The sequence below is a fragment of the Lampris incognitus genome, chromosome 17, assembly GCF_029633865.1.
Source record: "Lampris incognitus isolate fLamInc1 chromosome 17, fLamInc1.hap2, whole genome shotgun sequence".
Taxonomy (NCBI): Eukaryota; Metazoa; Chordata; class Actinopteri; order Lampriformes; family Lampridae; genus Lampris; species Lampris incognitus.
This window is the reverse complement of record NC_079227.1, coordinates 24,422,993-24,447,483: the sequence shown is the minus strand read 5'-3', so window position 1 is coordinate 24,447,483 and position 24,491 is coordinate 24,422,993. Positions and strand designations below refer to the sequence as shown.

General features: G+C 45.9%; 1 protein-coding gene across 1 annotated transcript in view; it reads left to right on the top strand.

The window, feature by feature from the left end:
* Nucleotides 1-4,965: 4,965 nt before the first annotated feature.
* LOC130127742 (transmembrane protein 150A-like) overlaps nt 4,966-24,491 on the top strand; it is a 29,227-nt gene continuing 9,701 nt past the window's right edge. The window contains exons 1-5 of the mRNA XM_056297466.1: nt 4,966-5,184; nt 5,573-5,701; nt 12,838-12,885; nt 18,004-18,090; nt 22,760-22,827. Coding sequence (XP_056153441.1) covers nt 5,637-5,701; nt 12,838-12,885; nt 18,004-18,090; nt 22,760-22,827 — 268 coding nt within the window. The 5' untranslated portion in view covers nt 4,966-5,184; nt 5,573-5,636. The remainder of the gene's footprint in view (nt 5,185-5,572; nt 5,702-12,837; nt 12,886-18,003; nt 18,091-22,759; nt 22,828-24,491) is intronic.

Below are 24,491 nucleotides of genomic sequence, written 5' to 3'. Positions count from 1 at the left end.
GCTTTACATTGGCAAGAAGCAAATTAAAACCTTCACAAGCAGAAAAATAAATAAATAAATAAATAAATAAATAAATAGTCGTTTTAGTTTAAAGGTGCTTCACAATCAATATGAGAGACTGGGGGAGAAAGTGCATGAAAGATGATAGAAGCAGCATTACAATAGAGATGAATGTGGAAAGCATAAAAAAATTTGTGCATTAATTATCAAGTAAAAGCTACTGCAAATGAGAAAATGAAAGGCAGGTTTTAATTAAAAGCTATATTAGAAAAAAAAAAGATGTTCAAGTCATCTGGGTTCACCTAGTCTTTTTAATGGAAAATGGTAGTCTTGACCCATTATGTGCTTAGTTTCTATTATGCAGAAGCGACTATGGGGTCGGTCACATGGGGAGCCTGAGTTCATAATGTGGTTTCCTTTACTAATTATAAGAGCGCATGTGAATGCTGTTTGGCTAACACATGTTGTTTCGGGAGCCAAAACTCCACCCTAGCTTCAACCCAAACATTCCTCTATGCTGCTTATAAGCAACCTTTGTTATTTTGTTACTTTTAGTCATTGCAAACTCCACCCTCTGCAGATATGCCATTGTACCGGTCTATTCAGACACATCCAGCTCAACTTGGGATGGGTAAAGTGATTAGGAAATTGCCTCAATAAAGATGGATGTATGTTACAGGTGGGGGTAAAAACGCACACACACACACACACACACAGGCAATAAAAGCATAAAACCCGTGGCCAATGCAAAGTTTGAGTGATAACATAGCATGGAGGTTTTACACTATCGTGGGGTGCCATTTCAGAAATGGCGGACTCCATCACGTCGCGGAAGATGATGGGATGTTTGATGTGCTGATGAAGCAGCTACATTTGGGGAGGGAGGGGGACAACGAGGGGAATTACGGAGGAGGGTGGTGCAGAATCGAGTGAACAATGTGTCCACTGTAAATAATATCTGTAGAATCTATTTATTTTCTTAAGGGGTCATCGGATGTCTGCAGCTCCCAAGGGTGTGTATTCATTGATTATGCAGTCTTTTTCTTTGTTTTTTTCCCCCTCTCTTTTTATACTCGCTGTGTTCCTTTTATTCCATCCAGCCGTTTTTATCCCTTTCCTCATTCCGTTTGTTCACTCGATTCTCGGGAACAAATCTTTCCTCTCAGGTGTAAAACGGCGGAGGATGATGGAGGTTAACGGTGTCTGTAAGGTCAGAGGTCGCCTTACTCAAACAGCCTGTAATACATGTCATTAAGTAATGCACTTAACACACGCTATAATAGCATAATCTCAGACCCAGTCTTTTTTTTATTTCTTAAATTATGTGCTAGCATTTCTGCAAAACAGGAAAGTTAATCACAATGCATGCTTGCACCTTTTTGAATTAATTCCCTCAAGCGGCATAGAAACGTATTCCCAAGAATGTCCAATAGATCAGGTTTTGTAAAGATGTCCATTCATCACTGTTGGTTTCGCGTGAGAGCTGGTGTCCACTGGATAATCTGTATGAACACATTGCAGTTTACACACACGGTAAACACTGAAGGGTGCTTTGTCTCAAAGTACATTTAATACAGATGTTTGTTTAGCTCTACTGTCTTATGTAACCTCTTCTACTGTATGTTCAATTCTCGGCAGCTTATTTGATTTTTTTTTTGTTTGTTTTTTTTATATGGTGCGAATAACCCTGTGTTCACTGTTGTCACTTCACTTGCCATACTGTCACAAGCCATAGTATGTGCACATTACCGTGTGGTAGTTTTAGTTACTGTGGGTAGTTTAGCGTCTTTTCAAAAGTGTAACTTCCAACTTGCCTTCCAAAATGTGTAATATTTCAAGCACTTGCTGGAAATTTCTCTTTTGTATGAATTATTCGATCGCTAACTCGGAAGTGGCTATTGTCGCTGCACCACTTGCACATGCATTAGCTGTGACTCACCGTACAAGCATTGCTGCAGGTGCCCTGTGTTCTGCCTTTGCAACAGGAAACGGCCCCCTGTAGAGGAGCGGCACTCAGAACATTGTGACGATAATCTCAAGGTGGTACAGAGTTGAAAACCTGCGAAAAATGTGATCATTCATGTCATTAGATTTTAGAGATTGGTCATGAATTCTGAGGGCTGATAGGCTTACTTATTGGCCACCGCTCAACTTGAAGCAATTGTTTGAAGAGTCATTTGTGTGCCAAACTCTATTCTGCAGTTTTGTGTCATGGCTCAGTGTCAACACACTCGTGTTAGATTGTGCGCTCTGTTTGCTGTTGTAAAATGTTGGGACACATGCTTCTCACACCACCTGTGGTTTCTACTGTCAGCTGCAATGAAACGGGGGGGGGGGATGTCCAAGGGCTTCAATGTTTAAATGTTCAAATGAAGTTATGATAATAAATCAATGCTGGTTTTAAAATGCCTCATCCCGTTTCATCTCCTCTGCATCTATTCCCTTGCTGTGTACTGAGCTTGATTTATATGTATACATTTAGAGTAAATATAGATGATGAAACGGTAGTTTTTCATTTTATGGTCATGGGGAGTTCATCCTTTATCCCCTTTTTGTTTACTACATGCACTGTACTTTGGGCAACAGTTGTGTAAAATGATGCCATATTTTACCTTAGGTACTGCGGTTCCCTTCTTGTTGATATGAAACCCTACTGACGAATGATAGTGCCATACCTTTTTCAGAGGGTGAGCATGTTTTCAGTAACGCACTTTTGAGTCATATTTTGACCCACTGTGTAATTGAAAAAACCGCACACCCACAATATTGGATGTACTGATGAATAATTGATTGGACCATGGAGATTTGTATAATATGTGCCTCCCTGTAGCCAGGAAACCTGTCGGTCTGCAGATGTCCATCCAACCATTATCTTAACTGCTTATCCTGCTCTCAGGGTCGTGAGGATGCTGGAGCCTATTCCAGCAGCCATTGGGCGGCAGGCGGGGAGACACCCTGGACAGGCCGCCAGGCCATCACTGCCACACAGTGTCCGGGGTGAGATAGGGGCTGGTGGCAGAGGTGTGGTTTGGAGGAGGACTCGGGTGTGCTCGCCATGTTGGTCCTTTAACCTGGGGGTGGTCACGTGGGGGCGTTGAGGACGGGTTTCCTCCGATGAACTGGAAGAACAGAGTAGTCCCATACAAGAATTCATAACCGTGAAAGCCAATGATAAAAAAAGAAAAGAAATCCTGCTGCCTACTTCCTGGAAATGACTGACTTTCATGACATTAAATGTGATTAGTTGAGTTCACCATTTGCCATATCATCATTGGATGTATTAAGACCCTTTGATAATTGTGGGTATCCAAGGGGTTAAAGAGTGAACAGGTCCTTACCATTTGATTGATTTTAATCCCTTTTAATTACATCAAAAGTATGAGATCTAGACCTATATATGTAAATCGCAAGCCAATAGTATTTTCTCAGACCATATTACTTTCATGGCTGGTGACGTATGTTGGGGTGTTTTGGATTTGTGGCATTTAATAAAGCTAAAAGTTGCCAAAAAAAGAAGTTTATTACACATTATCCAGTGAGTTTAATCGTAATTTTCTTCTTTCGTCTTGTTCCCTGTTTCCGCAGTGGTTTAATCGTACTATAAGAGATTATTCATCTTTTCAGCAATTTAATTTCTCTTCTCATGCAGTTTGTCCATAGAGACTCTTTCGGGTCTCTCTGGGAAACCAGTCATATAGTCTCGTCCAGTATCAGGACTCGGGGATAGGTCACCTGCACACGTGACATGTAATTGGCTATAAAGTGATACAATGAATAGGACGAGCTTGTATTGCAAATACGCAACATTACAAGCACATTGGTAAATAGACTGATATAAAGATAAAGTTCAATTGGGTAAATATTTTGAATAGATATAATATGGTTTCGGTTGATGGGTCTGATCTGACACTCAAACAAAGGTGAAATATGTCATTTTAATTTACCATTACAGCTCAGGAAGCTTATGGGTGTGGATTTGAAACCAAAAAGAATACGAGTCCAAAGAATAGCGGAAAAAAGAGTTAGAAAAGTATTAGAATTATAAATACTTGTTTTTTCTTGACTCCTAACTCCTCGGACTCGTATGTCGGGAATTTGACGAGGTTAATGGGACGGGGGGGGGGGGGTAAAGTTAAGTCGTTACTGCCCCCGCGTGGTATAAATGCGAATCGTTTCTAGAGGTTTCCCCGGTGTGGATGGAGGACACGGGGCTGGCGACCCTGCGGGTTGTACACGGAGCCGCCATGTTTATCTCCCGCCAACCGGGATGGACTTAATTGAAGACAGCTGTGGAGCTCGCGAGGCAACGGCGGATGTGGGATGCCACGTGAGGCGCCATGTGAGTCCGCCGCTTCCTTTGCCAGGAACATAAATACAATAAAATAAAGCAAAATAAATAAATAAATAAATAGATACAAACCCCGCTCGGGCTTCGGTTGATTAAGAAATAAAATAAGAGGCATCAAAACAAGTGTATGCCTCTTTCGCCTCACACAGTTGTGAGGCTTATTGTGAAACCCCGTTTTCCAGGAACTTTGACTAGATGGAGAACGAAACGTATGAAAAATACACCCTCACTTAAACCTCAGTGGCCCCCGATGATTCATTTAATTTAATTTCATATCTCATTCGGCAAATTTTCAGCAAAATAGTGCGATAGTCATCTCTCGCGCGCTCTCAAACACGCGCGCGCGCGCACACACACACACAAACACGTTTTACCTGCCTCTGTATCAGGTGCATGCACAGCGCACTGGCTGAAATAAATGACAATTTCAACACGACTTTTAAAAGGTAGCCTAGCTGGCCAGTTCTCGTTCAGTAACGGCGACTCCTTTCGAGATGAATGAATAAAGACGGGATAAAAACTTCCTTTAAGGGGGCGGGGCTTGATGCTCCAGCTGCCTCTCTTCATGTGGCATCTCGTATCGACTCATAACAAACAGGCTGCAGAAGGAGCGGGCACCCCCGGGGATGAATGGAAAGAGGGAATACGGTCTCTGTCCCGTCTGCCATGAGATAGTCGATATCTGGCTTGTAGACGATGAAAACATTTGCCTCGACACAGGAGAGAGAGATAGAGAGAGTTTGGCTTGACGGGATCTTCTGAAAAGTTTTCCTCGGATCTGTGGGGGAACTGAGATGAGGTGGGGAGCCTGAAGGACATCTCTCTTCCACGACAAGGTAAACTCGCTGTTTACCGAAATGCTCATAATTCACTCTTTGGTGAGCCCCCCCCCCCCCCACTAGCAATAACACACCAGGACTTGCAAAAGGTTTAATTGATGATAAACTGCAACATGAATGGATAGTCGCACTATGGTCAAATGCCCAAGCTTCCTTCACTTTTCGATGTCTGTTCCTCTAGGAAAAGTTTTTTTTTGATAACTCAAAATAAAGTGAATTTAAAGACAGCCATAGCGTGCAGTTAGCTGCCTTACAGTCTGGGATCGTAAATGCACGTATACATTCATGTCCCAAAGTCTCTATAAAAAAAGAAAAAGTAGTGGATCTGATTCTGAATTGTGGACTGGCATTGAATGCAGATGTGTTCCTTGAAATCCTTTTGAAGGTGGGGAAAATTTGTGGTGCTGCTTGTAGTGGTGCGGACAACAATATACACATTGGAGATCAACATGTCCTTGTGGATGATCCTTCCAGTCAGCCTACCTGTCTTCACCATCACTGGAATATGGGTTGTGTAAGTCCTGCCGAGCGATGAAACCACAGACACATTCACTGTCTTCATGCCTCCTCTTGCATGTTTTTCCCTCTGAAGTTTGTTGCGCGACTGATTATCAGGACTTCTGACTTTGCTAAAAACGCTTCGCCCTTGTCTGTGTGGCATTTTTAATCATGCATGGACTTGCAATAAAGGCCTCTTATATGTATGGGGAAAAACGAGACAACGGTGCTGTTTTTGATATGCACCATTTGACATCTGTCAGTATTACTCAACAGGTGGTGGGACCTCTTTGGGTATCATCATACGGAAATCTGTAGTAGTGTCTGTTAGAAAAGGGAAAAAAAACTTCGATGTGTCGATCTTTAAGTTTTACGGCGACATTACAGTGGGCCAAGCGCCCACAAAGGTTGCGTTGCTTTTAAAGGAAGTTACAAGATTGATCAAGTGGGATGAAAAGGGTGATGCATCAGGGAGAGCGAGGGAGAGGGAAAGAGAGAGACTATACATCAAGTAATGGTGTTGGCATATCATCCCACCTGTTCTCCCTCCCGCAGTGATTTGCTGGCGTTGAGGAGGAGCCGATAACCTGACTGGCTGTCAGCTGCTGACACGGTGGAATGGCTGAGAGAGGGGGGGGTGTTCAAACAATGCATTTATAACAACAAACAGGTTTTCAAATCTTCCACACTACAAAATGATGAAAAATTCCTGCAGAAAGGACAAACATTGGTGGGAGGGAGGGGGGCGGAGGGAGAGCGAGGGCATACATGACTGATAGAGACTGAGTGGGAGAGTGTCATAGAGATAATGAGAGAGAGAGAGAGAGAGAGAGAGAGAGAGAGAGAGAGAGAGAGAGAGAGAGAGAGAGAGAGAGAGGGGGCTGTTATGTCTGCACAAATCGACAGTGCTGCATTTGATTTGGTGCTGTTCTATTGTGCTGGGATCGATTGGTGATGCCTAAGGGCTCTGGGTTGTTTGATCGGGTCTGCCTGTGATGCTGTGTCAGTCTAAATAAAGAATGCAACGTAGCGGTTGTGTCGAGCGACAGCGCTGTGTCCTGACGTGATTTCTAAATACAATATTGGCGACGAGGATGGCTGATATCTCTCTCCCACCACCTGCCCCCTTCCTGGCATTACCTGGCGAGCCTCTGGTACCATGGACTCGCTGGCTACATAGTTTTGAAAATTACATCATCGCCTCAGGGCTCGACGACGTGAGCCAGGCTAGGAAGACGGCTCTGTTGCTACACCAGGATGCCTTTCGGTCTCAGCTCCGCCCCTAGCTGCTTCCAGAAAATCATGGTCTCCGTGCTGGCTGGCATACTGGGCGTGGCCATTTATCTGGACGATATAGTGGTACACGGGCCCACCAGGGAAATCCACAACAAGCGCCTCAACATGGTATTTGCAGCCCTGTCAAGGCACAAGCTAACTCTCAATGCTGAGAAATGTGTCCTCTCTGTGCCAGCCATCGAGTTCGTGGGGTTCCGGCTGTCAGCGAGCAGTGTAACTCCGCTACAATCCAACGTGGACGCCATTCAGGCCATCCCTGAGCCCAGCTCGGCCGCCCAGGTCGCCTCCTTCCTGGGTATGACAAGTTACTACCTGAGGCTTCTTCCCCAGTACTCTGTGACCACAGCCCCCCTGCGCCAGCTGCTGCATAAGGACGAGCCATGGGTGTGGTCAAAGGCATGCAGTGACGCTATGCATGATCTCAAGACTCAACTGACTTCACCACCAGTGTTGGCTCACTTCGACATCTCCAGCTCCACCTTTGTGACCTGTGACGTATCAGCCACAGCGATAGGGGCTGTGCTGTCTCAAACCCAGAACGGTGTGGAGAAGCCCATCGCCTTCGCCTCCCGTGCCATCAACCTGACCAAGCAGCGGTACTCCGTGGGTGAGCGTGAGGCGTTAGCCTGTATCTGGGCTTGTGAAAGGTGGCACCTCTACCTCTATGGCCGCTCCTTCACCCTCAGGACAGATCACCAGGCCCTGACAGCGCTGCTGTCCACATCTGGGACAGGCCACAAACCCCTGAGGCTGCACCGCTGGTCTGACCGCCTCCGCCAGTACAACTTCAGCCTGCAGTTCACCCCAGGCAGAGACAATGTTGTCGCCGACCTGCTCTCTCGCTCTGTCTCCACCCCAGCTCCACAGACGGGCAATGACTGTGTGGAAAAGGACATTGTCCAAATGCTACACACACGCCTTCAGGCCACTGTCTCTCTGCAGAAGCTGAGGGCAGCCTCCGAACAAGACCCTGTCCTCTCCCAGCTCTGCACCTACATCCAGAACGGCTGGCCTCACAAGGTCCCAGAGGAGCTGGTTGCGTTCGCCCGAGTCAGACAGGAGCTCTCCTGCTGGAACGACACCTGCGTGGCACGTGGGTTTTGCACAGTGGTCCCAGCTGCTCTCCGTGCACGTGTTTTGAATACGGCGCATGAAGGCCACCTGGGTATTGTGAAACTGAAACAGCGCTGCCGAGACCTGGTGTGGTGGCCGGGGATAGACAGAGATATTGAGGCTCTGGTGAAGGACTGTTCTGCCTGCCTTGTGAGTGGCAAGACTGGCCACCAGGCTCCCCCACCCCTGCAACCTCTCGCTTGGCCCTCTCAGCCCTGGGAACACCTGCAGTTGGACATTTGTGGTGAGATCCATGGAGTTCCCCACCACCAACGCTTCATGGTGGTTGCCTACGATCTACACTCAAAATGGCCTGAACTCACCACTTCCGGCACTGTGACCTCACAGATCATCATCGACTTCCTGGACTCTCTTTTCTCTCGCTGGGGCCTCCCAAAGACCATCACCACTGACAACGGCCCTCAGCTGGTCTCTGCTGAGTTCACTGCTTATCTCGAAAGCAAGGGCATCCGTCATATACGCACTGCGTACTACCACCCCCAGGCCAATGGCGGCGTTGAACGTTTTCACCAGTCACTGAAGAACGGCCTCAGAGCACACATGGCCCAAGGGTGCTCTTTCACGCAGGCCATCCGTCACACTCCGCTGCACTATCGGGCCACACAGCACTCGACCACAGGCGTCTCCCCAGCCTCTCTCATGCTAGGCCGGGAACTGTGCATGCCCCTTGACAGGCTCCGCCCCTCCACACCCCAGGCACCTCCCTCTGGGGTCAGAGCCTCAGTCACTCGTCAACAGACGCGGATGAAGCAACGGTTTGACCAGTCAAAACGAACCAGGGTGCCAGACATCAATGTGTCAGACTGGGTCAGGGTCCGCAGGCCCCACAGGGACAATAAAATGGCTTCATACTGGTCCTCTCCTCTCCAAGTCACCCGTCTGCTGGGCCCAGCAACTTACCTCCTCAGCGATGGCACTCGGTGGCACTCCAGTCGTCTACGGAAGGTGTCAGCTCCGCCACACACAGCTGGTGACACAACCTTAGCCATTCCCTCAGCATGGCGAGATGCCCCGGGGCTTCATGCAGCTCCTACACGGGCCCCAGACATTCCTGGGCCTCAGCTTCCCCTGCTTTCTCCCTCCCCACCTCGGCCTGCCCAGCCTCAGGCCGCCCCGCGACCTGTTCGCACACGTTTACGCCCTGGCCACCTAGAGGACTTTGTGTCAACCTTTCATGTTTGAAATCCTACCGGGGGGGGGGGGATTTTATGTATGCACACATCGACAGTGCTGCATTTGATTTGGTGCTGTTCTATTGTGCTGGGATCGATTGGTGATGCCTGCGGGCTCTGGGTTGTTTGATCGGGTCTGCCTGTGATGCTGTCAGTCTAAATAAAGAATGCAACGTAGCGGTTGTGTCGAGCGACAGCGCTGTGTCCTGACGTGATTTCTAAATACAATAGGGGCAGCTTTTCAGTTTAACATTCAAACCTCCGTTTATAACAGAAGAGAACCTGTAAAAAGTGCACACGTGGCTGGAAGACGGGGGACTTAACACTCACCCACCTCTTGTCACGCGGAGGCCTCACCCCTGAAAGTCGCCCAAACATTTAAAACGCTCCAGAAATTTTCGTTTCCCCCTATGGAGAACTTGTTAACCAGGATCAACAAAAAAAATATTTTTTTTCTGAACCGTATGCAAATCACAGTAGCGATGTCACTGTCACACGCGGATAGCGGATCTGCGTGCAGGCTCGTGCGCGTCCGTAGTTCGCACGTGCCGCAGCAGCTGTGATGAGAATGACCTGTTGATTGGAGATTGGCGTTACGGGTAATTGGCGTTTCTCTAATCTCGCAAAAAGAAAACAACAACAATCCATTTAGTATGGAGATTTGTCCCTAATCTGGGAAAAATTCTTTGTGAAAGCATCCTATTCTCCCCTCCCGAGCTTAGAAAAACAAGGCATTTGGTTGAATGCATGAGATTTAGGCTCCCTAATACCCATGGAGAGGACCCCCCCCATCAACCCCCCTCACCCCGTTCTTCTATTATTATTCTTTGTTCTCGCTCGATAACAGAAAGGTCACAACATCAACAATAACAGCAAAAGCAATTTGATGGATAATACCCAAAACGTTCATTCAGATATCAATAATCTGTCAATACACTGGTACCACATACTGTTTCCAGGTGATTGGAGGAATTTCAGGTAATTGGAGGAATTTCACAGAAGTACTAGAGACCACCGGCTCTGGCCTACTGTTTGCTTTCCAGAGGTCATTGTTACTGAGAGAGGAGCCTGTACAAACGGAACTAAATACCTGTATACATGCAGGGTTTGCATTAGCGGAGGGCCAGTAGAATATATTATGAAGGCTTGGCCGCTGACGTGGTTTCATCGCATGGGGGCTATTGCTCAACACAGGTGCATGCAAGTCCAGAAACGTGGAGCGGGTTTTTACAGTCAGCGTTTCATATTCTGAAAAATGCGAATGACACGTTGGGTCTACGCGGTAAAACATGCTGGTGCATTTGTTGTATAGTCTGCGGTAATGATCAGATGTGACTAGACATGACTTTCTTTGTACTGATAAAAGACCCCTCTTTTTCTGGTGCTTTTTTAAAACAATTTTTCAGATGGTGAGGTTTCAGGAATGCATACGATCGATTATTATTAACGGCCTGTCCAATTTCACACACTCTGGCTCATTTCTGCTTTACCATGCCCCTGGTCAGCCTCACTTTCTGTCCATCCCTTCATCTCTGTGGGTTACTGTATATAGGTGTATTTCTGCACCCCCCCTCGTCTCTCTCTCTCTCTCTCTCTCTCTCTCTCTCTCTCTCTCTCTCTCTCTCTCTCTCTCTCTCGCTCTCTCTGTTTCTCTGTCTGTCTCGTTTTCTCGTTCTGTCTCGCCCTGAACTGAAACTGACGGCATCTCCACTGAGTCCACTGTGCCATGCCATTTGAAACCTTTGGAAAGTGGGCGCCAGATTTTTTTCTTTCACACGGGGTCTTAAAAGCCCCCCAACTCACCCCACCCTACCCCCACCCCATCCCCACCCAGTCAGTTTGACCAGGGCTGTTGTTTCACAGCGCGTGCCCGCACAGGCCGGTGACTCCTGTTATGTAATTGTATGACTAAGAAAACGCAACTGCAGAAATATACAGCCTGGCCACTTTCTTTTTGGAAAGTAGCGAGGGGAAACGGCTATAAAAAGTGGGAGTTGACTTGTTTTCCGAAAATAATCCAGTTGAATTTTAAAACCATCTAACCCAGAGACATGCCTCTAAAATGTGTTGCGAGGGCGCATTATTCGTTTTTTCTTGGAAAAACTCAGTGATTAGTAAGTTATTGAGAAAAACAACCAGAGAGGGTTTCTTTTACGTTATAACCATTTTAACCAATACGGTCCAACTTATTTTTACTTTGGGTTTCATGTGGCGAATTAGGGGGGGCGGCCCGGGAACCGCCACAGCCGGGACGCGAACCCGTGTCTCCCGCTCCGCAAGCGACAACGTTAACCAGTCGACTTAAGGGTCTGAGCCGTTGACAGAGGACCAACGTGTCTACTTATCCATGCACGTTACAATATACAGGGTGTATGTCGTGAAACTACATTTTCCAGAAGTTCTCCCACCATCACCTACGACCAATAAAGTCGCATCGACCATCACGCGTCCAACTTCCAACTTTTGTATACAAACTGTCGCGTCAGTGACTTGTTTTGATGAAATATGTGATGATCTTATCTGGCTGTGGAAAAACCTTTTCCCACTATGAGGCTGTGGGAGTGCAGGAATGAGGAGACGGAGAGATCGAGTCGAGTCAATTCCGTTTACTCGCCACACAAAACCACACCGATACAGCACAATCTCTCGTGGCAACCAGCTAACCGCTAGGCTACTGCCAATATGGCTCCGCCCCGGAAACTCTAAGCAGTGCCTACGTCAGCACTCTGAATGTCTGCCTTAAAGGAGCAGCAGCCCCGGGCGAATCTACCCTCGTTTGTGTATCACCACAAGGCAATGTCTTGAGTCTTTGGAAGATAGCTGATGTTAGGGTTACTTGTACTAGGATGTGGTTAAAACTCTGAAAGACTGACTCAGAAACGTGTTTCGTATCAGCGACCATCGCATGTCCCACTGGCTGAAGTGTCCTTGAGCAAAACAACGCTCTACTTGACCAGTCATTGTGGGCCGCTCTGGATCCGGACATCTGTTAGACACGTTAAAAGATAACCGTCGATGTGCTGAACGGTATCAGGACAGAGGCCAGGTTGTGTGTTCGGCTCCTCGCCGGAAAGAAGAGCAGCGCCTGTCAGTGAATACGCGATCCGTAGCAGCTGCCTCATCCATATGCACATGCGCAAAACTCCGCGCATGCGCAGAATTTAACCTCGACACCCCGATCCGTTCCCTAACCCTAACACCTAACCCTTGGACAGGAATAAGCAACAGTCTCTCTGAATTTAAAATGTAGGTAAGAGATCACAGGCTGCGGAAGTGACACTTTGTCAATATATGTGACGTGTATTTTGGATGTACGCACGTCTTTTCCACCGGAGACCCTTGGATAAATCACAACGTCCAAAAGTATAATGGTCCCAGTCTGGCTTGCTTTGGCAAACATCAAAATAACATTAGAGAGGTACTGTTCCTCAAACTTTCAGGATTTCTAACACTACACACAGATTTTAGTCTTGATTGTGTCCTATAATATTTCTTGACTTGCCTGACTGACTGGTTCATTGAACAAATGTTTCTTTGTCCTTTTTCGCAGATATGCGATGGCCCTGTACAACCAGCACGTCTGCCCTGTGAGCAACTGGTAAAGTTATCTACACACACTCCTTTCTATCCTTATTGTTGTTAACTGACCTATGATTATACATATAGCAATGTTACTTGACACATAATGCACTTTATCTGCCCCAAGACAGTTGAGTAAGATTTTACGCCCAAATGAGCTTTTTGGAGCAACAATAGCAGCCAGGATTTTAATTGGATAATGTGCCCCTATCAAGAGTTGCCAACTTGGGTAACTTGGCCGGAGTGAGATTTTGTGCACGTGCACGCGTTCACGCGCTTTCATTCTTCTCTCTACCATGCACTTAACGTTAGACAGCTAACGTAAGCTAGCTGGCTGTTTACAGAGCATTTATTCAACACAGAGATCATCGGCGGTCACATCCGGATGTGGGCCACTTCAGGCAATGATGCGGCACTGATGGCTTTCTTCTGGCCCTGACAAAATGGATGTGAGCCTGAAGTGGCCCACATGTATAACAGCATATATGGCTGAAATATGTCAAATCAAATGTGGGCCTTTTTTGGCAAAGATGCAGTGCTCTCGGCAACATGTAATCTGGAATAGACCCTGAACTGGCCGATGTGGTAAATGGTGAATATGGCCCAAATATCACAAAACAAACATGGGCCACATTTGGCAAATACACTCACCGGCCACTTTATTAGGCACACCTGTCCAACTACTCGTTAACGCAAATTTCCAATCAGCCAATCACATGGCAGCAACTCAATGCATTTAGGCATGTAGACATGGTCAAGACGATCTGCTGCAGTTCAAACCGAGCATCCGAATGGGGAAGAAAGGTGATTTAAGTGACTTTGAACGTGACATGGTTGTTGGTGCCAGACGGGCTGGTCTGAGTATTTCAGAAACTGCTGATCTACTCGGAGTTTCACGCACCACCATCTCTAGGGTTTACAGAGAATGGTCCGAAAAAGAGAAAATATCCAGTGAGCGGCAGTTCTGTGGGCGAAAATGCCTTGTTGATGCCAGAGGTCAGAGGAGAATGGCCAGACTGGTTCGAGCTGACAGAAAGGCAACAGTAACTCAAATAACCCCTCATTACAACCGAGGTATGCAGAAGAGCATCTCTGAACGCACAACACGTCGAACCTTGAGGCAGATGGGCTACAGCAGCAGAAGACCACACCGGGTGCCACTCCTGTCAGCTAAGAACAGGAAACTGAGGCTACAATTCGCACAGGCTCACCAAAATTGGACAATAGAAGATTGGAAAAACGTTGCCTGGTCTGATGAGTCTCGATTTCTGCTGCGACATTCGGGTGGTAGGGTCAGAATTTGGCGTCAACAACATGAAAGCATGGATCCATCCTGCCTTGTATCAACAGTTCAGGCTGGTGGTGGTGGTGTAATGGTGTGGGGGATATTTTCTTGGCACACTTTGGGCCCCTTAGTACCAATTGAGCATCGTGTCAACGCCACAGCCTACCTGAGTATTGTTGCTGACCATGTCCATCCCTTTATGACCACAGTGTTCCCATCTTCTGATGGCTACTTCCAGCAGGATAACGCGCCATGTCATGAAGCTCGAATAATCTCAGACTGGTTTCTTGAACATGACAATGAGTTCACTGTACTCAAATGGCCTCCATAGTCACCAGATCTCAATCCAATAGAGCACCTTTGGGATGTGGTGGACCGGGAGATTCGCATCATGGATGTGCAGCCGACAAATCTGCAGCAACTGCGTGATGCTATCATGTCAATATGGACCAAACTCTCTGAGGAATGTTTCCAGTACCTTGTTGAAACTATGCCACGAAGGATTAAGGCAGTTCTGAAGGCAAAAGGGGGTCCAACCCGGTACTAGCAAGGTGTACCTAATAAAGTGGCCAGTGAGTGTATGTGGCACATGCGGCATTGCTATGGCTTGGTTCTGGCCCAGATCTGGCAAACAGGAGTAGACTGCCCAAGTGCCATCATTCCATGTGGTATTTGGGCCGGATGAAGTGTCAGGTGTGGGATGGGTCTGGACCACAGTAATTTTGCTATCTGGGATCGGGGTCGAGTATGACTGTCCTTTTAGGTCCTTGTGGGTATCCTTGCGGGAGAATGCCTGCATGTGACAGCTTTTTACGTGGAGTGGCTGATGTGCCTGCAGCCACCACACGGTCCTTGGCAGGGGGTGGCTGGAGTGGCATGGAGAACCAAGACGATTGGGGACCACCCTCTCTGTTGCAGCCTTCATCCGCCTTCACTGGCATTGTCTTCTGCCAATTCCGCCGTTGAGGTCTTTGTTGGATCGCACTTCATCTGGAACCTCCCCCTTGATGTATCTGCCTTGGGTGACCCTACTAGGAGCCAAGCTCCGGACGGCATAGCTTTTGGGATCATTAGTACACACAAGCTTCTCCACCATGACATGATGGCGAGCCAGGGGAGGACACGGAGATAAGCATCGCCCATCAATCATAGAGTAATTTAAGATGCATCTTAAAGGAAACACCCACATAAAAGACCTAGTTTTCAGATACCGTCAGATGCTGTCTTCTAGAATCAAAGTTGTTCGCTTGGTTTAACTGGTACTATACCAGAAACTTTTGTTTTATTTTATTTTTGGATTCCCCCCCCCCTTTTTTTCTCACCAATTGTATCTGGCCAATAATCCCACTCTTCCAAGTCGTCCTGGTCGCTGCCCCACCCCCTCTGCCAATCCGGGGAGGGCTGCAGACTACCACATGCCTCCTCCGATACATGTGGAGCCGCCAGCCGCTTCTTTTCACCTGACAGTGATGAGTTTCGCTAGGGGGACGTAGCGCGTGGGAGGATCACGCTATCCCCCCAGTATCCCCACCCACCCCCAAACAGGCGCCCCGACTGACCAAAGGAGGCGCTAGTGCAGCGACCAGGACACATACCCACATCTGGCTTCCCACCCACAGACACGGCCAATTGTGCCTGTAGGGATGCCTGACCAAGCAGTAGGTAACACGGGGATTCAAACCGGCGATCCCAGTGTTGGTAGGCAACAGAATAGACCATTGTAGTGTTTTGGCGTAAGATTTGCCATGGTGTCACGAGAGCATGAGACTCACACCAGATGCATGAGAGTTGGAAACCCTGCCATATCCTTGGATGTGAGAGTCAATGCCAGGATGAATCTGTCTCTCTTATTTCTGGTTGCAGCGCCTTGATGAATTACTGAATGATGAAGTGGTAAAGTTTTTTTTTCCCCCTCTGAAATCGTTTTACAGTGCTAACAGTTGAAGACTAGGCCATTAAAGAAAACGGAAAAAAATCAGATAAAATCGATATATTCTGATGAAGTGAACGTTTAATTTCATCCAAACCTGAAAGATTCCGTGGAAAAGGTCGGACGTATAAAAAAGCAGAAAAACAAGTTGTCACAGTCAACATGTATATCCAACGCCGATTCGGGAAAAAGATAATTCGTGGCTCGCTCGTTTTGTAAAAGGGAATATAAACCCTTTTTTTTCTCAGCCTACATCAACAAAGCCCCATAGACTTCCTTGGCAGGAGTCCAGTTCAACTTCAAACATATCTGAGACACGTGAGACAGCGAGGGAGAGGCGAAGGATGGAGAGAGTGGGCTTTGAGGAAATAAAGTAGAATCGATAGAAATGGCTCGGCGTTGACATGAAGAAATGGAGGGGGTTTTCAGAGAGGGTGAGCAAGGGTTTGGGCTAAAAGCCTGGCTGACAGAGCAGTGGGGTGTGAATGAAAGGAGGCAAATTGTAACTTGAATTTGGGCGAGCGCGGCGCCCAGATTTTTATTGGGATGGAGCAAATTTTGTGGTATGTGAAAAGTCAACGGTGGGGGAGGTCAAGATCATGTGCTCGCGCCCTTAGTACAACTCTTTTTCCATCAACAGAGCAACACTGCAGAGGAAACTAAGAAGCACGCCAAAAGACATTCATAAAAGCGCTGGCTTGCTTTTTAATCAAGAAGGGGTTCCCTACACATGGAATTATTCAGAGATTCAGCAGAAACTTATCGTTAGATGTGTACAGAGCTAATGCATCTGCCTTGAGTATGACAGGACCTGTGTTTCATTTACCATCAGATTAGATTTAGATTTACAGGAGACGTAAGTGTGCCGGTTGGAGAAGTTTGGTTTCCTAGTCCAGTCGCCCTCGCCTCCATTCTCAGTCATGCATTTTGAAACGGCCCAAACTTGGATGTTTTAACAATGAGCAAATGATTGGAAACATGGCTTGACGATTGCATTTTCATGTAAATAAGTGTCTAAAAGGATTGCCAAAAATGTTTGTTCACCAGACACTGTTTTGGTTGCCTTTTACTTGCAAAGTGTTGTATGATGGTGTTCTGTACTTCCAGCAAAAATTGCACAATGTCATGATGCCTTTCTGATGTCTTTCACCTTAAAGGAATGCTCATGTTGTGTCTTTCTCTCTGAACAGTCTTTCGCTGTCCAACTCCTGTTCAAAATTCCTTGGTAGCACGCCACAGCTACAACGTGCATCTTCATATTGACTTAGGAAGATGTTTTGGCCGGCGGCATTGTACAAAATGCTTACCCTTCCACCTGAAAAGTATTTTAGGTTAATGCTCTACCATCATCTGTGTAAAATATGAGCCGCGGACTGTCTGATTTGCGATTTGGTGCTGACACATTAACAGAGTTCAACTAGTGTGTTTACCCTGGTCTTGCTGTGTGCTTGGTTCATCCTGCACCAGGACGGAGGCATATGGTGTGTGCAAAGATTAGACATCAAATGAGAACGAATTCATGACCTTTGTAGCACTTGGAGACCAAGAACCCATAAGTGCCCATGTGTACTAAATACTACACAGAAGTCAGCTTGTCCCCAACCCACGTTTTAAAAGCATTTGAACAACACACAACACTAACCTGCCTCCGAACAATTCATATCACCCGAGCCTAATGTCCATCCATCCATTATCCGAACCGCTTATCCTGCTCTCAGGGTCGCGGGGATGCTGGAGCCTATCCCAGCAGTCATTGGGCGGCAGGTGGGGAGACACCCTGGACAGGCTGCCAGGCCATCACACAGGGCCCTGAGCCTAATGTCTCGTTGATAAATCAATGCTAGTACTTGATGTCACTGTTTAGCTATGTTTGTTTTATGTGTTCATATGTGTTTCCATGTGTGTGTGTGTTTTGTTTGCAGGCTTTATAATGAGTCATGTGAGGAGCAGCTTCCCTTGCAGAGGGGTCCTGTATTGTGCTGCACCCTGGATAATGTACCACTGATCAGGTTTGTGTGGAAGCTTGTTATTTTTCTTCCTTTTTTGCCATCTGTAATTATTACAGGAGTTTGGCAGTAGCATTTCGACACGACTTACCTGCGTGTTAGTCCATGATGCTATTGTGAAACCATAAAGCACATGCCGTAGTGCGTTTTGTCATGGAGTCTGCATTCGAGAACACTAGAAAATAAGTTATGAAATCCTGTGCTCTCTAAATCCCATTCTCCCAGTTATTCCATTTAAACTGAACATGTCGTACACATGATGTGAACCATGCATAACTGATGAGAAAGCGACTGGGCTTGTGTTACGGCCCCAGTGCTGTGTGTTATGTACAATTACCCTCTTGTATACAAACCCAGGGTTGGTATTTATGGGAGTGGGTGTTACGGCCCCAGTGCCGGGTGTTGCAGTTACCCTCTTGTAGACAAATCTAGGGTTTGTTTTTATGAGAGGGTGTGTTACGGCCCCAATGCCGTGTGTTGTGTATGTGATTACCCTCTCATATACAAACCTAGGGTTTGTACTTATGGGAGGGGGTGTTACGGCCCTAGTGCTGCGTTTCTAATTTTCCCTCTCCAGGTAATGCCCTGCCTCCTGTGGAACTGCTGATTGAGCCCAGGTGACCCCAATTGCTCATCAGCTGGGTATATAACTCGGAGAGAGACACCCAACAGTGCCAGTGGGCCATTTATTGGCAGCTAGAGTGAGAGACGGCCAGTGGGCCATTGTTGTCAACCAGAGAGCACGCTCTTGTGTCTATACTCCTTGAGAAGGAGGGTGAAACCTATTAGTGTTCTTGTTTCTTTCGGTTTGGTTGGCTCTGAGTTTGTTTTGCTAAAAGCCTGGTTAGTTAAGCGCCAGCATCTTTAGTTGCCTGTTTATTCGATAGTTTGACTAAAAGTTCGTTTTGTTAATAAATCTGTTTTTACACCTGGTTCCGCCTCCCACCTTTCTTATTCCCCCGGGATACTTTTATTTTCTTTGTTACTTCCCCTCATCCCCTGGACCTTTAACGGGGAACGTAACAGCTTGCGTCTAGGATTTTCAATGTAGGCACGTTCTCTCATTTCTTGTTCTTGATTTGTAGACCAAACACACACAAAATTGTAAGAGAAAAACAAAATAAAAAATGTGTGAGCACCTGATGTTATGCCGGGGTTTGTGTTAGGTAGGCAGGTAGGTCTTTATTTCAAACATAGAAAGCAAATATTATTTCAAACACGGCAAACAAACAAAAGTTAGATGTTTAAAAAGAAGCAGGAGGAAGTTTCTGCTTATAATATCCTGTCCCCTCTCTGATGCTCAATCTATACAATCACATTAATAAACTTTTTTCTTTACACATCAGAGTATGCCTTACTCATATACCTTGTCAATGAGTCAACAACAAAAAACCCCAATAAGAATAGTAATGATGGAAATTAAAAATGGAATAAAAATAAGAAAAATAGTTGAAAAAATGAAATTAATTTGTGTGTTTGTGTGTGCGTGCGTGTGTGTAAGCACACACTTCTGTTTTTTGTTTCACCTGCCCTTTTGTATGTGTTTAAGTGGGAGAGTACTGCTGGCATCGTGTGTGGCTGCTTCTCCCTCTCGTAGCCCCCCCTTCCCATCCACCCCTGTATGTCTGTGTTATGTTTGCTTGTTTCACCCCGTTTATTGTAAAGTGACTTTGAGTGTTAGAAAAGTGCTATATAAGTTTGATTTATTATTATTATAAGCAAAGGAATTAAAGCCATAAAAATACTGAAAACAAGCGAAGAAGAAGCCCAGATAAAAGCAATAATAATTGTGTCCCATTAGACAAAGAATGGTGACAGCAATAAAATATTGGAAAAAAAAAGATCCCCAACAATCAAAACAATAAAAACAATGATGAGGAAGTGGAGGTGTTAGCCCTTGCAAGATGGTGAGAAAACCGGGGTAAAAAAAACACACACCTCTCTAACCTATTCTTGTGAAGTTAAGTATTTGGAAGTCAATTTCATGTGCTCCCCTGCTCCCTTGCACCCCTGCAAGGTCACCACGAGGGGTGGGGCTGTGCAAACTTGATGTGCAAGGCCCTGGTCATTGACATGCATGGATCACGGTCTTACACACAGCTATTCTAGTTCAACTGCATGCATAATCTTGGTGCAATACATTACACAACAAGTAGAATAATACAGCATCATCATGCACGTAGTCTCAGCTATGAAAACAAATCAACTGTATCACCGTCAGGTCAGCTCAGCTGTCAGGTCAGCTTAGCTGTCACTTTATTTTGGCATGCTGAAGAATGACAGTATGTTACAATTCAATATTTCAGGTCTATAGCCTACATTCCATTCAGATTTTAGATCACCTTTCAGACCGGTCAGTATACGTAGCCTACGGTCACAGCCACATGCACCCGCTAGCTTTGGACACCTGCTCAGCCACAGAAGTGTTGACAAATTTACCCACCGATTGTCGCAGCGACTTATGAAATTCTGGTAACACTTTAGTATGGGGAACATAAAAAAACTTAATTACTAGTGAATTAGTAATGATCAAGGTGTCACTTTAGTATGGGGAACATATTCTAAGTAACAAAAACTTAATTTACAGTAATTTAACACTATTAACACTTGTAGTTTTGTGTTTTGTTATGTAAGAACAGACCATATTCATTAAGTGTTAGTAAGGGAGAATAACTCTTCTTGTGGTACTACCACCTTATAAAGTCCATACTAAGCAAAGCATATTGAGATGGTACTACTAATAAGCAATAATTCTGAGGTTATAGAGGGAAAACTCATAGTTAATGGCTTACTGGTTGTATAATAAGGCCATGCAGAATAAAGCATTAATGAGTACGTAATAATGACCATTAAGAGCCAATATGTTGCTTATTTGCATGCTAATAAGCACCTAATTAATGGCGACTACGTTCCCCATACTAAAGTGTTACCGAAATTCTTTCTTCTTCTTAATTTCGTTTTTTTTTCTCAGCACCCGACTTGTGTTTATGGAATTGGTCGGGCTCTTGTGCAGCCGACATTGTTTCTTCTTCTTCCTCATGGTACGCAGCGAGATGGAGCACGCGCTACGGAAAACTGAATATCGAAAATGAAAAAACACGAATAATTAATTAGATTTTTTTTCCATGTGACCTTGAATATGGATAATGAAATTGACACACAGGAATTTAATTTTAGAAGCATGTTGGGTCAAGAACAGTCCTAAAAATAATATATATAGCCCATGCAGATCGGCAGTTCCGATAACACCGAGGGGGGTCTGGCGGCCGCCTTGCCTAGCCTTGACTGTGTTTTTAGTGTCGTCATGTGGAGTGCGGGGAGGTGGGTCGAAGGTGTCTGGCTGGGAGAGCTGGCGTTGGGTCGGCTGAGGGAGCTTGGTCTGCTGTGTCCTGTAGGCCCAGGGACCACGGCCCTGACCGGAGCTGCGCCTGAAGAGGAAACACCGAGGATGGACTGACAGGCCGCGGAAGCGGGGCAGGCTAAGCTAACTGCTAGCCCATGCGGACCGGCAGTTTCAGCAGTCATCCTGGCTGGTGTTCGTTCTCCTGGACAGTGATTTTTTTTTTTTTTTTTAGTTTAGATTTGTGTTAGTTTGGATATATATGTTCTTGTAGTTTTTGTAGTTGTAGGATATGTGTTTTTTTCTTTGTGTTGCACTGCTGTGGGCTGGAAACGATGTTTCGCTTCATTTTATGTGTGCAAGTGCATGAAATGAAATGACAAAGTGTTTCTGATTTCTGAAAAAAAGGACTTGCAGGACTGCAGGCCAGGCACGAGGCCCTGTACGGTCGCACACTTGGCACAGCCATGTGACGGTTCTGCTCCCCTGTAACTGATGACCTCTTTGACATGTGATATTGGGCTATACAAATAAAATTGACTTGACTTGACGTGTTGACAACCTCTGTTGACATGAACACGGTTAACCTCAGCTGTTTAGTACGCCACACGCTAAAAATGACCTATTGTATGTGTCCCAGCTTCTTGTCCGCAGCGTGTGTGTTGGCCACGTAAGACAAACCCACATTTGTTCATCTGAAGTGGAGGAAGAGACCTCTGTACCAAGACAGGATGAAGGCCTTTTGTTTTGTTTAGTGTATCTTGCATGACTATTTAAACCTTCGCCACACTGAGCTGAAGAATGTAAACAAGAACATTGTTTTCCTGGGTTAAGAAAAAAAAAAGACCCAGGTTGTACTTTTGAAAAGGGGTCTATGTTTTAATCTTTAGGTATCTTTGTGTCTGTCTTTATGGATATGTGTGAAAGACTTTACTAAGACTTTCACACATATCCATAAAGACCGCGATATTCAAAAGGTCTCTTGATTCTGGGATAAACTCCTGAATTGGCCCAAACTGTGCCATCAAGCTTGCCTTGGCTTTTCAGAAATGTTCCTCGCTATCCGTCTATACAATGTGGTGTCACTGAAAAAACCCTCTAGAGAAAAATTACTGAGACCTTATAGCACCCACAATAACCTTTGACACTAATCAGTATTTTCCCGGGATTATTCTTGAAGCATTTATGCTTTACTAGATACCACACTGTAGAATAGAAACAGACAAATGGCGACTGTGGTGATGTTACGACAAGTCACACGAATCATGACCTGATGTGATCTTACCAGGAGTTTCCTTCACTGACTGACCTCTGTGTCTTTCTTCATTACAGTAAATGTGGGACCGTGCCACCTGAGAGTTGCTTCTTTAGTCTCATATGCAGCACTGGGTCCTTCATGGGTAAGTTTCTATATTGTTCGTTGGTGTAGAAAACAGGCTGTATGGGTTTGAAAGTTATGGTAATTTATGTGCCTACTCTGGGTTAATTACAACATAGCATGGTTGGCATTGCAGATAGCCATCCCCTGCGAGCATTTATCCAGCCATAGCACAGCAGAACAATCTCAAAATGATCAAACTGACATTACAGGAGGGCATCTGGGTAGCATAGCGGTCTATCCCATTGCCTACCAACAGAACGCCGGTTCAAATCCCATTGTTACCTCCGGTTTGGTCGGGCGTCCTTATAACACAATTGGCTGTGTCTGCGGGTGGGAAGCCAGATGTGAGTATGTGTTCTGGTTGCTGCACTAGCGCCTCCTCTGGTCGGTCAGGGTGCCTGTTCAGGGGGAAGGGGGAACGGGGGGGAATAGCGTGATCCTCTCACGCACTACGTCTCCCTGGCGAAACGCCTCACTGTCAGGTGAAAAGAAGCGGCTGGCGACTCCACATGTATCGGAGGAGGCATGTGGTAGTCTGCAGCCCTCCCCGGATCGGCAAAGGGAGTGGAGCAGCGACTGGGACAGCTCAGAGAGCGGGGTGATTGGCCAGGTACAATTGGGGAGAAAAAGGGGGGAAAATTTAAAAAAAATTGACATTACAGTATGGTCTTCCTCTCTGTAAGAGTGATTGATAACATTTTATTAGAAGGATAAACCCTTTGAGATGAACCATCTCGTTTTCAAGGGGGTCCTTGGAGTGATTTCAAAAAGGGGAGCGGGGTTATGAAATTCCAGCTACAGGCTTAGCTACTGATCCAGAGGGACTATATAGGTAGGACACAGTGTACCAAAAAGAACTGTAAATAAAATTTTGGGATGTTAATGGAGAACGGTAACTGTATTCATGTATAAGCTGTATCATAAAACAAGTCACAGGACCTGCTGCCATCTATCTAGCATTGCCAGTGTATGATTTTCTAAATAACTCCACCTGAGGCCAGAGGGATGCTGCAGCAGGACTGAAACAAGCTTACGATAAGCAATTACATCTGTACAGAGTCTCTCTACCTTCCCTCGTGTTGTACCCTGTGCACTGTTCCTGGTTGACTGTGGCTTTATGCGTACGATTTCAGGCTTGTTTTTCCAGCTGTGGCAGTGGCTCCAGCCAGGTCTCCGTGTTCCCTCTGAGCCCCCTCGCTCCAGCAGAAATCTACTTTATGCCCTGAAACGTGCTTTTCTGTGTGCCTCCCATGACCCAATAATACTCTTGACCACAAAGGCCAACCACAGTGGTGCTGGCCCTCTCTTGGGAGATGTCAGACTGTGCCAAATCTACTTTGAGCCATCTATTTTGGATGTATAATCATTTACCCAAGATTTTTGGAACTGATGTGGAATAAATATGGATCCCCCCCCCCTTTAATGTTCACATTGCAAAACAATTCCTGCATAAAAGGAATTTCCAATCAAGGAAATATACCGTATACCTTGTATAACACACTGTGAAATCAGAAAAAGATGGCATTTAGGTGAACGTTGCACAAGGGTATTATGGAATAGTCCATTTGATGCCCCTCGTGGGTTAAAAGGTGCTCTCTGATGTATTGACTGAGACTTTTAGGGCAACTGGGTTGGAATGAAGGTAACATGAAATGGTGCCGGTGGAGTCGTCCCATTCCAACA